This window comes from Australozyma saopauloensis, chromosome 4 (assembly GCF_035610405.1).
Source record: "Australozyma saopauloensis chromosome 4, complete sequence".
NCBI lineage: Eukaryota > Fungi > Ascomycota > Pichiomycetes > Serinales > Metschnikowiaceae > Australozyma > Australozyma saopauloensis.
The window spans coordinates 1611320-1626591 of NC_086134.1; the positions used below are offsets into that span (position 1 = coordinate 1611320).

The window sequence follows — 15272 nt, forward strand, 5'->3', positions numbered from 1 at the left end:
GGAAAACAAAAAAGCACGCGATATTGGACGTAAAGAGTATAATGAAACGGTGCGTAAATTCGTCAGTTTCGTGAAGAAGCGGGATCCAAGAGTGAAAGCAGGAGTAGAGAAACTTGAACGTGATAGACGTAGACAACAAGAAGAGGCTCTTCAACGTCAAGCACAGGAACTTAAGCTACAAAAAATGGCCGAGACCGTTCAGTATGAGGCTCCTGACTGGGCCACGATGGAGGCAGAGGAACTTGAAGAAGTCGAGGCACTCCTCCGAGAGGAGTACGATTTCCTGAGCGATGAAAGCAGTGACTCCGAGTTTGATGAATTTGCCGACCAGGTTGACCCTGGAGTTTTTGAATGCATTGTTTGCGACAAGCTATTCAAGTCAAAGAACCAATTCGATGCCCATGAAAACTCCAACAAGCACAAAAATATGGTCAAAATACTACGAGAAGAGATGCGTCAAGAAGGTTTGGAACTTGGTATTGATGATCATCTAGATGATGATTTATCTGATTATGCCACCGCCCCAAGCGAAGAGGGCGATTCCGATTTTAGCGATGAGACAAACATCGATCAGCGTGAGCTGAGCGAACTGGAAGTCGTTCTCGAAAACAATATTGAAGAAAAAGCTGCTGAGTTGGAACCAGATGACTATGAAATTGATGATTCGATAGACGAAGAGGACGTGATAGAAGTACCCTCGATTAAACTGAAGAAGCAGAAGAAGAAAAATAAAACGGCGCCGCCCACCCAAACTAAATTATCAGACGAAGATGAACAACTCTCTGGGATCATGGCCGATATAGCGCTAGTAGATGCCGAGAGCGAGGAGGAGGATTGGGGTTCACACAAAAAGAAAAAGAAGCCCAAGACAAGGAAACCAAAGGATCCCAACGCTGTTTCTCCATCTCCTGCTCCTTCTGCTGATGCTGAAAGCCTGGCCAAGGGGCAAAAATCTGCCAAGGAGGTCTGTCTTTCTTGTAACCTGGAGTTTTCGTCAAGAAACAAATTATTCCAACACGTACAGAAAACAGGTCACGGTGTTCCCATAAAAGAGACCAAGAGAGGAAAGAAGAAGCGCTAAATCAGACATTTATTTTGACTTTAGTTCTGATAGATATAATAATGCATTACCATATGAATAACTGTTTATTTCAAACCAGACTTGGATTTCTTGACAGTTGCCAAGACTGGAGTCGAAATACCCTTGTTCCCTAGCGCACCTAGACCCTCTCCCTTTGACCATCCAAGCATCTCTAACATTTTCCTTCCTATATTGTTTTGTGCAATTTCGGGTGCCAGACCACCAACAATATCTCCTTCTCTAACATAGGCATTTGATTTTGGTCCGCGACGCGAGCTGTCCTCTGATTCAGCAATCTCTTCTCTAGTCCGAGGCTTCACATCAATTCTGCGGAAAACTGGGCGCTGCTTCAAAATGTATCCAATCAGTTGGTAGTCAGGAACATAGCGGAATGTTTTCTTTGTCTTTGCAATCTTCATATAAAAGCTGGTCCCATTGCCTCCGCTCTTGATACATTTCATATTGTAGTTGTTAGCAAGCTTGTTTAATGTTTTGTTGCCATGACCATCTAGAGGAGGAAAGCTAAGCGTCTCGCGACTGGCATCATGCAAGAACATTTCGAACTCTTCCTTGATCTCCTTGATATGAAGGGAATATTCGTACTTGTCCTTCAAGACCAGATTATCGACAGCCTCTTGAAGTTTCTTCTCCTTTTTGCGGAGCTTTTTCAGCCTTCGAGATTGTTTTTGGTATTGGAATTGTTCCATCAAGGATTCCCTGAGCTCTACTTCAAGGTCTGAGCCAAGCTCGAGCCTTTGCTTCCGTCCCTTGCCAACCTTCTGAGGAGCAACGTTGGTTCCGAGATCAAGATCAGCAAGTCGCTTGTGTTGCTTTGCAAATGCAAGGATGTCTTGCAAACCTTCCTCCTCAGAGTTAAGTTCGTCTAAATCATCGGTATCCAGACTCATGTCCATCACTTGATCAATATCAAATTCGTCAATAGATGACTGGTCACTTACGTCTAACGTGGAATAATCATATTGCGCCCGAAGTTTATCGAAAGTTGCCTCGTCGTCATCGTCGTGGACCCCATAGTCAGACGTGCTGCCATCCGAATCTTCAGCATCGAAGTTGTTGTCAGACTCGCTGCCACTGTCATCTGAGTCTTCTCCATTTGCTAGCATGAGCTGAGTCATGTAATCATCAAACGCAGCTTCAACATCGGAATCAACGGAATGAGCAAAATGATCCTTAGCGGCAGTTTTGGGTGCAAAAGGATCATTCTCTTTGGCTCTCGTATCTTTGAGCGAGACAAAACCGGATCTATTTGATTTGTTGCTTTTGAGCGAAGGTAGTTCAACAAAGGGCGACCCATTATCACCACGGGAAGTCTTGAGAATAACTTTGCCAATAGTGAGATATCCATCCTCAGACGTCTGGCTCGAAGAGCGACGTTCTTTGCGACTCCTGTTCTGGTGCTCTGACTGAAGTAGAGCCGCAGTGTTTGGCTTAGAAACGCTGAACTCCTCAACAGCAGCAATATCTCCATCTTGGTCAATGGAAAACAGAATCTCTGAGCCATCGTCGGAATCTTCTTCATTGGAATCAGCAAATTCCATTTCGCCGGTTGCGTCATCATCTGAACTATCTTCCTTATCAATGTTAGTGTCCTTTGAAGATTGAACTTCAGAGATCAATTCGTTTTGCGCTAGAGAATCATCTGGAGCAGCGAGTTCTTCATCTCTAGCAGTCAGTTCCTCAACAGTAGCAGTCAGTTCCTCAACAATAGCAGTCAGTTTTTCATCATCAGCTGCATTATTGCTGATCATCAGTGTTATAGGTTTCTCGAGTAGGGCATCTCGCTCCTGGAGCAATTCTCCTATGATGTCATCTTGTACCTCACGAGCGATCAAAGAATCTAATTTGTTTGTGATAGGAGGGTTTAAGTCCAGCTCTGTTGCACAAGTATTCTGATTGATGTCGTCTGCACTATCAACCATTGCGTCGTCAGTAACAACAAATGCCTCGGCTACTGTTTCAGAAGTAACATCAATGTTTTCTGGCACTTCTTCAGTAGATTTCTCCGGCAGAACTGTCTGCTTTGGACTTTCTTTGGCTTGCCTCAATCGTTCTATTAGGTCCCTACTGGGGTCATACTTCAGCTCTGCAAGGACAAATTCGACAGGGCGATTACGTAATGTCAGCGACATCGTCTGTTCCATATGTTTATCTGTGTATCTTGCCTCTTTCATCATCGATCTATTGGGTCTTTGAGATAGTGTTTTCATCAGAGGCTTATCAGCGGCAAACTCCCGGTGGTATGTGTCCATACCTAAATCCATTAGCTCAGGCATGTCCCGATCTGTCGGGAGCTCTGAATGTCCCCGCTTCTTGGATCTTCTTTTAGCCGATTTGCTGAGTTTGAACGTAGAAGTGGAACCTGCTCTTCCACCTCCACGACCACGGCCACCACGACCGCCACCGCGACCTCCGCGACCGCCACGACCTCTTTTCGGTGGCATTTTTAGTATGCTTTATTTATGGGTTGCGTTGATAAATAGTGCTGTTGCCACTGAAGAGTAATTAATCTGGGGTACGGAGCCCATGTGGCAGGACTCAAGGAATTCCGCGAAAACATGAACTGGAGAATTAATAAGTTAGCTTTGAAACATGGTTGTTGAATTATTTTTCTAAAATTTTAAGACGCATTCAGTGCTTCAATATGAGAAATTGATAGTAGAGCATAGGTAATGAACGACGATACATCCCGCATCAAATGAAGCCGAAATCTTGATCTTCGATAGTATTGACGCTGATTCAGTAGAATTCTAGTTAGTTTTTGCTGCTTTCTCCTGATGTCCCTGTGATCAAGTAGTAGCTTGAACGAATTGAGATATGTCGAGTTTCAGGAAGATAACTTAAAGAGAAGTAAGTAGGTGCATCAATGTTGTTGTGCCTAAGGTACAACCGCTTTCGAAATCTCAAATGAGAGCTCTGATTGTCATTTTCTGATACGTAGATTGTCCGAAGTCACTACTCCCTTCGCTCTGATTAGTACTTATCGATAAATTTAATCAACATGTGTGACTTCCTAACAGCGAACAGAACGGAACGAAAATTGAAATGAACCAAGCTCACGAAAACATGCTAGTCAAGAATTTAAAAGGTGCTTTCGGTGTCGAATGACATTGAATATCGGGTTATTAGGATATGCTTTTCTTGAAGAATGGCTCCCGCATTTGATCTCAATGTGAAACTTTCAAAGAGCGAGCGCAGAAAATGCATCTGGTTTGTCAATTTTAATCTTCAGTATAGCTCAATTTGGCACACAAGAGTTGTTCTTATTCAGTAATATTCAATCATGAAGTGTCCTGCAGATGGCTGTTTCACATTGTAACATTTCTGTCAGATCACTGACACATGGATGATGATTGAGCAGACCTTAAAAGTTCGGGCAAAACTCCTACAACAACAAGAACAAAATTGTTCGTATAAATTCCGGTCTATTTTTGTACTTGTTTCAGGTTGTATTAATTGATCTTCAAACACTCAGCATATGGAAGTCATCATAAACATCAAAACATTGAAACACAACATCTACCGAAAGCATTGAAAACAAGAAATAAAAAAGATCTCTTGCATAAAATGGTCGTAATATCTTGGCTTTGCAAGCTCTCTATTCATTATCATCGTTTCGAAAACTAAATTTATCACCCATCTAATTAAGTAGCCATGACGATGGCTTACATAAGCCAGGACTGTCTGGTGGATGTAGCATGGAGCAGCAGGTTGCAAATGACACCTAAATATACACCTGAAGGACCCGAGATAGAGAATGGGATATTTATAAAAGGAGGGCATTTCGCTTGCCTCCTCAAATCCTCTTCGACTTCCATCAACACTTCTCACAGTAAACATTCCAGTCATCATTCACTTATCAGGCAGATGCTCATCACCTGACACACCTAAAAGAACCCCGGACTTTTTCATCCACAAACTATTTTAGAAAATGGGGAATACACTCTGTTCATGCCAAAGAACTCGCCCGATGGGAACCCCAAGGCATTGGATAGTCCCGGTGCTTGCAATGGTGGGAGTCGTTTTGCTAATACACACATGGGCATTTCATTCCTGGAAACTCCCCGAAATAAAACCGGCTTCGAGTACCAAACGTCTGGAATTCCCAGAATTAATTCCTAACACCATCTGGCCGGCCATTGGTGGTGCTGCCGTTAAAAATGGCGCTGTGAAGCTTGCGTCATGGTTGTCTACAAGTGCTACTGGAGCGCTTATCAGCATTAAGAATGGTAAGGTGAAATTCCCATTACACTGCGTGGAAAGATTTAAATTCGTTAAGATTTTTGAATGGCTCGATGCTGTTCGAACCTACGAGTACGACTTCTGGATTAACTTTGTACTTTCCAGTTTGCGGCATCTGCTCGTCAAACAGAACATCATCGCACCAGATTCGATCGAGGCGCAGGCTCTCAATGTCATGAGCCACCCACATGTTGGAATTTTGTTCAGGAATTCAGTGGCCGTTCTCATAATCTCCTTCATTTTTTTCGCTGGAGTGAACTGGTGTATACTTCCTTTCTTTCGGCTTTTGAGGAACGTGTGGGCGACACACTATTACGGTGTTGCAGATTATGATCGACTCGCTGATATAGTTGCTCAAATGGTCGATCTGCTAGAAACTGTACTACCACCACCACAAAATCTGTTGGCACTGATCGAGTGTCTACGGTGGTGCCTGGAGCCACCTTCACCATTGATAATCGTTGTGGCACGCTGTGCCATCTTTCTTGAGTGGTTTTTGCTCCAACTGACTCCCTCGGGCCTAATACTTGGAGTGTTTGGGATCCTTGACTATTTCCACACCGCCCAGGCTGCTCTGGCTGCATCCCAGCACTGCAATGACCAGTCATCGTATGCGCCAATTCCCCTACCACAATGCTACTGCTTTCAAGGTCTCGAATTTCTGTCCCGAATCTCCCTCCTTCGCTCTTTAGTTGCTCAGATTCGCCTTGTTCCCTTCTGCGGAACCTCTCTTACTAAGAACTTACTCCAGGTTTCTGAAGAACTGTCCTGGAGAGACAGAGAAGAATTTCTACGCTGCATTGAAGAAGTCTCCAATTTTTCTGACCTGTTTGAATTTATGAATTGGCTTTTAAAATGGAGGGCTTCTAGCGAAGATTTACAAAACCTCATCAATGATCATGCTGCTAAGGCACTCACAATGAAGACCCCAGCGAAAACATATTCTGAAGTTCTCGATGTCCTTCGCGTTCTTGACACTCTACCTTACCTTCATTTCCAATTTCAGGAGGTGTTCAATACACTCACCAAGACGGGCGCTCTATCCCATCCAGCTGTCGCTGGGCCCTTACGGATTATCTTTCACACCAGAAGTTCTTATTTTCAATTCTTTACATTAATTGACTACGATTGTTGGACCCTTTTTGAAGGGCTTCCCGGACGACCAGCTCGCAGTACCCAGCTCCACTCTCTTCGCTCAGGCATTGTGCGCCAAGACAAGATAATCCCGATGGATCTATCAACTCTACAGCTGGCACAACTTCTTGATAAGGTTGCTCAGATGGGCTATGACCCGAGCCCTGATCGGTATTCTTATTATGCTCCGGTCTACGTCGGCTCCAATAAACTCGCTTCTTTTGCGTACTGGGATCAGGATTCTTCTCAGTCCTACGTCTCCACTGCTCTTGTCAAATCACTTTCGTTGGCTCCCATCACTGCTGGTCAGTCAGCCTCTAACCAATTGATTGCCTCACTTTCTCAGACTGATTCCACGCAGTATTTAAACGTTCAATTCAATGTTTCGACTTTCGAGCAGACGTTCACCTATACCTTCATTATTGCTGACTTGTGTCATGCCCCCCTCGTTTTAGGCTCTGATTTCTGGGCCGCGTATGAATCATTCTAACTCCTTCAGTAGTAGTAATACATCAATATCATCGAGTAACACTCCAAGACCATAAGAAATAAAGCACGGATACGGGTGAATATATTCGTGCTTTAAATTAAAAGCCCACCATTCAATTTCAGGCTCGCTCAAATTTTCTTGGTTGCGTGAAAATGGTCTGCAACTGCCTAATACTGTAGCCGTCAATTCCACGTCAATCACCGAATGAAAACGAAACTAACCCATTTGAAAATCAAATATCCATTAATAAACTCACTTGATCAAAAATTGATTTATATATACTAATTCCAATTCTTACTCCACATAACATTCTCCCTTAACTGATAAGACTGAGACTTGTGTACAATCCCTACTTCCTATCTACAAACAACACCTTATCTGATAAGAGAACATTGCCAATAATCGTGTAAACAGAACATTGACACCATCTCATCCTTCTTTTATCTGCACGTAGTGATTGTACTACCAATCCTGGCGCTTTTTCTGCAGAAAACCCACTTTCCTAGCTATTCCTACCACAATTGCAAGTACAGAATGGATCAACCCAGCTCTCCAAGCCCCGGGCCCATAACAAGCGAATATATAAAGACCGCATCCGCCAGCGAAGTGCCCGTAGAAAATTTTCCAGAAGTTCCAACCGGGGAAGCTCTGTTTGAGGCACAGCTCACTCACATCCAGGAAACCATTACACAATGGTGGCAAAAGCTTAAGGAGCAGCCTCAGCTGGAGCCAACCACAGTGGTGATACTCGGAAAGGTGTTGGAGAACGAGCGCTTGGAGTCACAAGCTGTTGCAGACTCTATAGGCCAACGGATCTGGTGTACGTATCGTTGCGGGTTTGAGCCTATACCCAAAGCACAGAATGGCCCGGCGCCACTTCTGTTTATCACGTCAATCCTCCTCAATAGTGTTTCGGCAAGATCACTCTTCGGCGGGTTCGACAACCAGCTGTTCCACACTGATGTTGGCTGGGGCTGTATGATTAGAACATCTCAATCGCTCCTTGCAAATACATTCCAGCGAGTAGTCGAAAAGAGCGGTGGCATCGGAAAAGAAGCCGAGATAATTAAGCTTTTTGGCGACACTTACGAGAGTACGTTTTCGCTTCATAATTTTGTGAGGGCTGCGTCTCAGCTGCCTTTGGAGGTCAAACCCGGGGAGTGGTTTGGGCCTAGCGCAGCGTCCTTATCAATCAAGAGACTTTGTGACAAGTACTCATGTGATAATTTGCCGTCTCTTCGTGTACATGTCAGTGAAAACAGCGCTTTGTGTGACGGAGAAATCGAAGCTCTCTTTGCAGACAAAAGCGATGCACTCTTGGTCTTGTTCCCAATTCGTTTGGGAATCGAAACAGTCAATATCTACTACTATCCCAGTATTCTTGAACTCCTCGCACTTCCACAAAGTGTAGGTATTGCTGGTGGCAAGCCCTCTTCCAGTTACTACTTCGTGGGTTATCTGGGTGACAACCTTCTCTACCTTGACCCACACAATTTACAGCCCGTCTCAGCAGACTTGGAGCTGTATCATACATCCCGGTGTCAGACCATCCCGATATCTTCATTGGATCCTCTGATGCTAGTGGGTATTTTGCTTCACGATATCGAAGACTACAAAAGTTTTAAGGGTTCCATCGCAGATTCTAACAAAATTATATCCTTTCACGATAAACCTGTCAAGAAAAGCATTGCTGGCGATGATTATATACGGATAAATGCTCAGCTGGGAATGAGCACAATCGACGATTACGTGGATGTGAGCGATCAATTCTCCGGGGAGAATCTTCTGTTACACGACGAATCAGAATCGGAAATTAACATCACTGAAGAAATCAGACAAGATGATTCATTTGAGAATATTGACGCGGTTGAGCACTCTGCCTAGTCTGGTACTCTTTTAATTTTTTTCGCTACCAAGCAATTTTATGATACTTCAATAAACCATACACATTCTTTTTTCAGCTTTCATGAGATCTAGGACTTGTATCATTTCGTATCTTGATTTGTGAAGCAAGCTGGTTGTCTGTTTTGAGGTCCAAGCTTTCTTTATAATTGAACCAGAATGCGTCTAGGGAGTGCAAAGTGGAGTGTAAAGAGATGAAAGTATTCTCTAAGAATTTAGGGGTAATGTTTCATCACAAGAGTATTCCTATCATTTGAAAAGCTCGGCCAAAGGCTTCATGTTACTGACGTATCGGACTGGGAGAAGATCTCAGAGGACTGAGGTTCTAGGAGTCCGATCATAAAAACTTTCAAGCAACTACAAGAAGTGTAGAGCACTGGACTGCTTAATACAAGTTAATTTATTTACAGACAACAGCTACTAATACAACTTCCTCAGGTAAGCCTTGATCGATAGGGTGATTGTGTGCGCAAAACAATTCTGGGTATCATAAAAACAATCAGCAAAAACCATCTTTAATTGATGTACTTCAGAACAGACTCTTGCTGGTCTTGAAATGTGTCATTGTAGCCTGTCAGTGTATGGGAATGGTAATCTAAATCCAATCGAACACTGGTCATATAAATGAAACTTTGAATTTCCAAAAAATAAGATCCTGAAAATGTTTCTTTCCATTTGTGTTTTGGATGTTTGATCAAGATTCAATGACACCTTAGTTTTCGGGTCAAATGCCATATAGAACACTTCCCTCCAAAAGGTTTAAATTAACTCAAATCAAAGATTGCTTGATTGAAAACGATCTCTAAAATGAATTTAAACGTGGAGACCAAATAAATGAAAAATTTTCAACTTGACATATATCAATACCGTAGCATTCACAGTGATACTCACCTATACACACCACACCAAACATCAACCTTCCATATTTTGACACCCATTCCCATTGTCAAGTGTGGATATTAACAAAGACTAGACTTCACCAAACAAATTGAACACCACACTACAGAAAATCATATATAAGCATGGCTTCGCTCCTTGTGAATTCGCTCAGAAGCTATTTGGATCCTTCCTTACTTGAAGCTCTAGACTCAAACGACTCCACCAAACAGCAGGCGGAAGAGTATCTCGACTCCCTTCTAGCCAACGATGAACTCTTTTCTACCGACCAGTTTACTGCTGCAACTGCTGCTGCCTCAAAGTCTCGTCCAGTAACCCTTGTAGAAGAGATTGCAGAGCTTGACCAGACACTGCGACAAATTGACGTGAAACTTGCAAAGACAGCCACCGAGAACCGAGAGCTCATTGTTGAATTGAGCCGGGACTTGACTACCGTCTCCTCGCAACTCGATTTCCGTCTCAAGAATGAGACTTCTTCCATATTGGCTAGTCTACGGGACATTGGATCTGATACGTCAATTCTCTCTAAAAGCATTGCAAAGACTTCAACAGCCACCGGACTGAACTTCGGCGCTGCTGCATGTAGCTCAGTGCTTCTCAAAATCGACTCTGTTCTCGACGTCCTTGAACTTCCCACTCTTTGTCGTTTGTGCATAATGCAAGGCAATTACCACGAAGCGCTTGAAGTGGCCATGTCTGTGAAAATGCATGCGATCAAATTCCCCAAATTAGCAACGTTCAAAGCTCTCGAACAGAAGATTGACGTAGAATTGAGAGTCATGGTAAGAGGTCTTGTGAAGCTTCTTAATACAAATTTGAAGCAGTCAAACATTTTGAAAATCTTCCAAATTCTAAACCGCCCAGACCTCATTGCAATTGCATCTCAGACTCCAGAAAATGGTGCGCAGCTATCACCAGAGCTGAGAGAGCGAGCCCTCAAAATCATCTACTTGAACTCGCGCTTCAAGTTTATCACTACCGAAATCAGCACACTCAAACCACTTCTAAAGCTAAAGAAATTGACATACTTGAAACGCTTCATCGAGGTGTATAGAGAGCACTTGTTCAACTCTTTGTCGATCTATCATGCTATCTTCCGTACGACTAAACTCGAATCTGATGTTGACAAAGATCATTTTCTCGTTCTTTCGTATGTCAAAAGTTTGGTGAAACTTCTTCTATCCGAAATTCGCCAACACCTTCCGCAGTCTTCAACAGATGAAAACGACTTCGACTTCAGGAGTCAACGTGACGGTGTAATTTTGCAGTTAATTTATCTTTGCAAATCCCTTGATAAATACAGCTTGGATTTCGAGAGTGCAGTGGTGCAAGAATTATGTTGCTCTGAGCCAATACTCATTACTGAAGTTGACTGGTCACGAAATATCTCCAAGGTGAAAAAGTTCAGATCATAAAGCTTATAGCGCGCAAATGTTAAGGTCTTCGTTTCTTCCTGGGTTGGTAAGCACATTTACATGCATTAATACCTCTATAAATTTATTACACTCACAATTCATTCTTCACGATCTTACCCCATCGAGAGTATTTAAACCGAACAAATAGCCCAATTCATTTCTTCCAAGGGTACTACTACTCTTCAACGCATTTTCATCTAGCGCAGCTCCAATAAGTTCCTTCTTTCTCTCTTGCAATTCCATGATACGCTTTTCAACACTATCCATTGTTAAAATTCGATAAACCGTCACTTTCTGCAGCTGTCCTAGACGATGTGCACGATCCATAGCTTGTTCTTCCACATATGGGTTCCAAAATGGATCCATGAGTATAACATGAGATGCGCAAGTCAAAGTCAAACCAACATTTCCAGCTCTCAAAGATATAAGCAAGACACGCTCCGACCCTTGATAGAACTTTTCAATTGTTGCATTTTTCTCATCTACTCCCATGGTACCATCGTAACGTAAGAAAGGAATATTACCAGCCCGGAAGACAACCTTCAACATGTCAAAAGTGACTGTGAAATTTGAGAAGATAATAATCTTGTCTGTTGCAGAGGCAGCGAATACCAGTCTGAGTATCTCTAGCACCTTTCTTACTTTTGCAGATTGATAGAAATCTTGGGTTTTGATAAGCGCTCGATATTTCTCTTCATATGTATCAGTGCGAGTGCTCAGTAAACTTTCGACCAATTCATTGGAAGTAAGGCGCTCTTGTGTGATTTTTTCAAATATGGTGTAGGGAACCAATTGGTTTTTGGATACAGCAGCCTGGCATGTCATGCACTGGGTCGCCAGCGACCCTTGAACCATTCCATAGACTGCCCCATTACCCTCAAGGAAATTATTGACACAATCAGAACATATCATGTGGCCGCAACCCAGAAAAATGACAATTTGGTCCTCTCCTACTACATCGAAACATAAAGGACACGTAAGTTGGACATCATCCAAACCGGAATCGTTCTCGGACTCAGAAACAGATTCATACACGTATTCCTCGTCAGTTTGACCAGCTATTTTTTTCACATTCTCATCTTCATGAAGTAACATGTCTAGTCTATTCAAATGGTCCTCAAGAGGCAACGCTTTTTTGATCTTGGCCCTAGACCCACGACCTTCTTTCTTCAATGGTTTCACTTCTTGAATTTTTGGTCTGAGAGAGATACTTATCTGAGACCTCAAGTCCCGGGGCATTGACTTGACCATTCTATAGTTGGTTTCGAGGGTCTGCTTCAGACTTGCATGTTTATGTGCTGCGCGGAGCTCCCCAACTTCAACAAGAAACTTATGGATGCAAGCTTGACGGAGTCGAATGAGCAATGCCAAAATACCAACGAAACCAGTTCTAGAAGCGGTATCGTTCAACATTGTGCGGGCAGTGTTTTGAATGGAGGTTTCCATAGAGGTATAGTACTCCTTTTCAGCTTCAGTCATTTCAACGAAAACTTGCTCAATGGTTTTATCGGGAAGAACAATGAGAGGTTTTCCATCAATGGTCGATGTTTTTGTTCTTCTCAACATTATCGCGGTCAATAATGCTCTGAGACGCTTCATAGCAGCATTTAACTCGTAGTCATCAAAGGATTCATTTTTGGGCAGTAGAGGACCAGCAATTTGAGTCATGAACTTCCCCAAATCATCGTATGGCTTCGTTCGGAGAAATCGAAGGACAGGCCAGAGCTCACTGATCTTATTTTGCATCGGTGTTCCTGTCAAGCACATACGGTGTACTGCCTTCAAGCGTGCGACAGATTTGGAGGCCTGAGAATCCTTGTTCTTTATATAATGAGCTTCATCCAAGACGATACGGAAAAACTTAGCGCTTGGGCTGTAGAATGGAGAGGTGTAGTTGGTTTGGTCTTCATCTTCGTCAATGTCATTCACTTTCTCCACACTGAGGCCGAAGTGCTTCTTATACTCATTTGCTAATGTAGTGTAAGAAACGAAAACAATGTCATACTTCGATAAGCGCTTGAATGTGTCAAGTTTTTTCTTGTACGTGTTGTGATAGAGAATGGTTTTTAAAGTGTGAGTTGGCTTAAGTTTCGATTCAAACTCAGCTTGCCATTGACGAAGTAAAGAAACAGGTCCCACAATTAATGTAGTGTTTGGCTCATCAAACTTAGGACGATGAGCCATCACAAGTGCAATAGTTTGCACCGTCTTACCAAGACCCATGTCATCGGCTAGCAAGCACCCAATGTTTTTCTCCTCTTTTTTCAAGAGCCAAAAGAGACCTTGTTTCTGATGGTCAAGAAGCTTTATTGCCAACAGATCTGGAGTCTCCGCCATATCATCTGTATTTGTGTCCGAGAAAGCTCCTTTGAATAATTCTAATAGATGGGTTTCGTCTTCATTTGGTTTTGCATAGGGGTTCATATGCAACGAGGGCTGATTGTTAGGCTTTGCGGCAATAGGTGTAATATACTGATTCTCATAGATCATTCTTTGGATCGAATTGACAAGTGTGTGTTCCTCATTTTTAAGGTCCTGCAATCCTTTGTCAAGGCCGTGGATCTTGTGACTAGTTTGGTTGATCCGATCAATAAGAACCTGACCAGGATCAAGTTCAGCTGCTAGTCTAGAATCGATGTCGGCCTTCAATTGGCCATACAAGTCAACAAGACGATAACGTTCGTTAGTCTGCGTTTCGATGTATCGTTTTAACTCGTTGTATTTATCTTGGAGCTGCGTCGCAGTGGGGATTCTTGGTTCTATCCGCACCTCCAGCCTGCTGTTAGGGTTGTAGGCGCCCGCGTGATAGACAGGGATTGGCTTGTTGTAGTAGAGATCTTGGTAGGTCAGATTGAAGCTTGTCAGCTTGAAAGTAGCTGCTTTCTCAGCAACCTCTTTAGAAACCTCCTCTAGTTCATCGTCAGACTCTATCTGTGCAACTTCTGGGGTTGGGTGGTATGTAATTAGTTTCGTTAAATCAGACACTTCAGTCAGAGAGTCTTCGTTGGTACTGTGAAGGCCAGTGTCGGGTGTGGCCAGGCTTTCGAGGCTTACCACTCCGTTTTGGCGAGAATTAGACTGTTTACTCCGGTCCCAACTGAACAAACTTTGATCCATGGGGTCTGCATTGCCCGCCATAACCGGAGTCAGGTTACCAGTGCCAGAGCCCTGACGTAGAGCTTGAGCTCCATTGGGACGATTAAGAAGAGCGGAAGGGTTGTGAGTATTAGCAGAAGGGAGAGGGAGAGGAGATTGCGTTTTACCAGCTCGTTCCAAGAAGGTGCCATGGCGCAGTGATAGGCCGGGAGTATCTTCCTCCGAATCGCTTAAAACCACCACTTCAACGGGCCGCTTCCGGGTATCATTCTTGCGGACTTGTGACGCCTTCAACAGGTCAAGTCTTCCCGTTGGATCTCTCAGTGTGTTTCCAAAAGAAGAGCTCTGCATCGGTAGCAGGTCCAGACGTGTATACACACTTGGAAACTCTTGAGCCCCTCCAGATTCGGATTCATGTGGCGTTTGTGGCACACCCAATGGATTGTTCTGTAGAGCTATACTAGGTGCATCTCCAGCATGCAAATGGTCGATACTACCGTACGGTTGAGGTACACTTTCATCTCTAAACTGCGCATCATCATTAATTTCCAAGACTTCTGGAGGCGCCATCATGTCCTCCGGCTCGTCTACTTCCATGGCATCGAAGCTTTCATTGTCTGATAAGACTATTGCATTGGCGAAATGATCCAGCATTTCGCAAGCAAATTCGACCGCAAGTAAGTTTTCAAGACAACTAGAACTGGGGGAATTGGGCCTTTATATACTCGTATGGTAGCAGCTTGCCTGCTTCCAGTGGTGGATGTAATCGGAGTCTGGACTTGGCTTCCGAGTTTATGTGCCTGGAAGGTGTGGGCTAAGGTTGGAAAGAGGAAGGTCAATGATGGAGGTCGAATTTTTCTGCGCGAATTTGAGATGTTAGTTTGTATCTATTTGCTTGATTAAAATTGTATTGTGATGTTTCTTGCACTTTGGCTTCGGATGGGGTGTGTGGTTGTGTTCTAACATCATTCGTGATAAGGCTACATGGATCACAAAT

General features: G+C 43.4%; 5 protein-coding genes across 5 annotated transcripts; 3 read left to right on the forward strand and 2 right to left on the reverse strand.

Moving 5' to 3' along the window:
- Positions 1 to 1146: 1146 nt before the first annotated feature.
- Positions 1147 to 3543, reverse strand: PUMCH_003742 (uncharacterized protein; the record flags this gene model as incomplete). The annotated part of the gene is made up of 1 exon (XM_063022700.1): positions 1147 to 3543. One exon carries the CDS (start codon positions 3541 to 3543, stop codon positions 1147 to 1149), a length of 2397 nt encoding a protein of 798 aa, XP_062878770.1.
- Positions 3544 to 5030: 1487 nt separating this feature from the next.
- On the forward strand, positions 5031 to 6965 carry PUMCH_003743 (uncharacterized protein; the record flags this gene model as incomplete). The annotated part of the gene is made up of 1 exon (XM_063022701.1): positions 5031 to 6965. One exon carries the CDS (start codon positions 5031 to 5033, stop codon positions 6963 to 6965), a length of 1935 nt encoding a protein of 644 aa, XP_062878771.1.
- A 534-nt stretch (positions 6966 to 7499) lies between these two features.
- Positions 7500 to 8849, forward strand: PUMCH_003744 (uncharacterized protein; the record flags this gene model as incomplete). Its single annotated transcript, XM_063022702.1, has 1 exon — positions 7500 to 8849. The coding sequence occupies one exon, from the start codon at positions 7500 to 7502 to the stop codon at positions 8847 to 8849; it is 1350 nt and encodes a 449-aa protein (XP_062878772.1).
- Positions 8850 to 9889: 1040 nt separating this feature from the next.
- On the forward strand, positions 9890 to 11179 carry PUMCH_003745 (uncharacterized protein; the record flags this gene model as incomplete). The annotated part of the gene is made up of 1 exon (XM_063022703.1): positions 9890 to 11179. The coding sequence occupies one exon, from the start codon at positions 9890 to 9892 to the stop codon at positions 11177 to 11179; it is 1290 nt and encodes a 429-aa protein (XP_062878773.1).
- A 105-nt stretch (positions 11180 to 11284) lies between these two features.
- Positions 11285 to 14929, reverse strand: PUMCH_003746 (uncharacterized protein; the record flags this gene model as incomplete). The annotated part of the gene is made up of 1 exon (XM_063022704.1): positions 11285 to 14929. One exon carries the CDS (start codon positions 14927 to 14929, stop codon positions 11285 to 11287), a length of 3645 nt encoding a protein of 1214 aa, XP_062878774.1.
- Between the last annotated feature and the right edge of the window lie 343 nt (positions 14930 to 15272).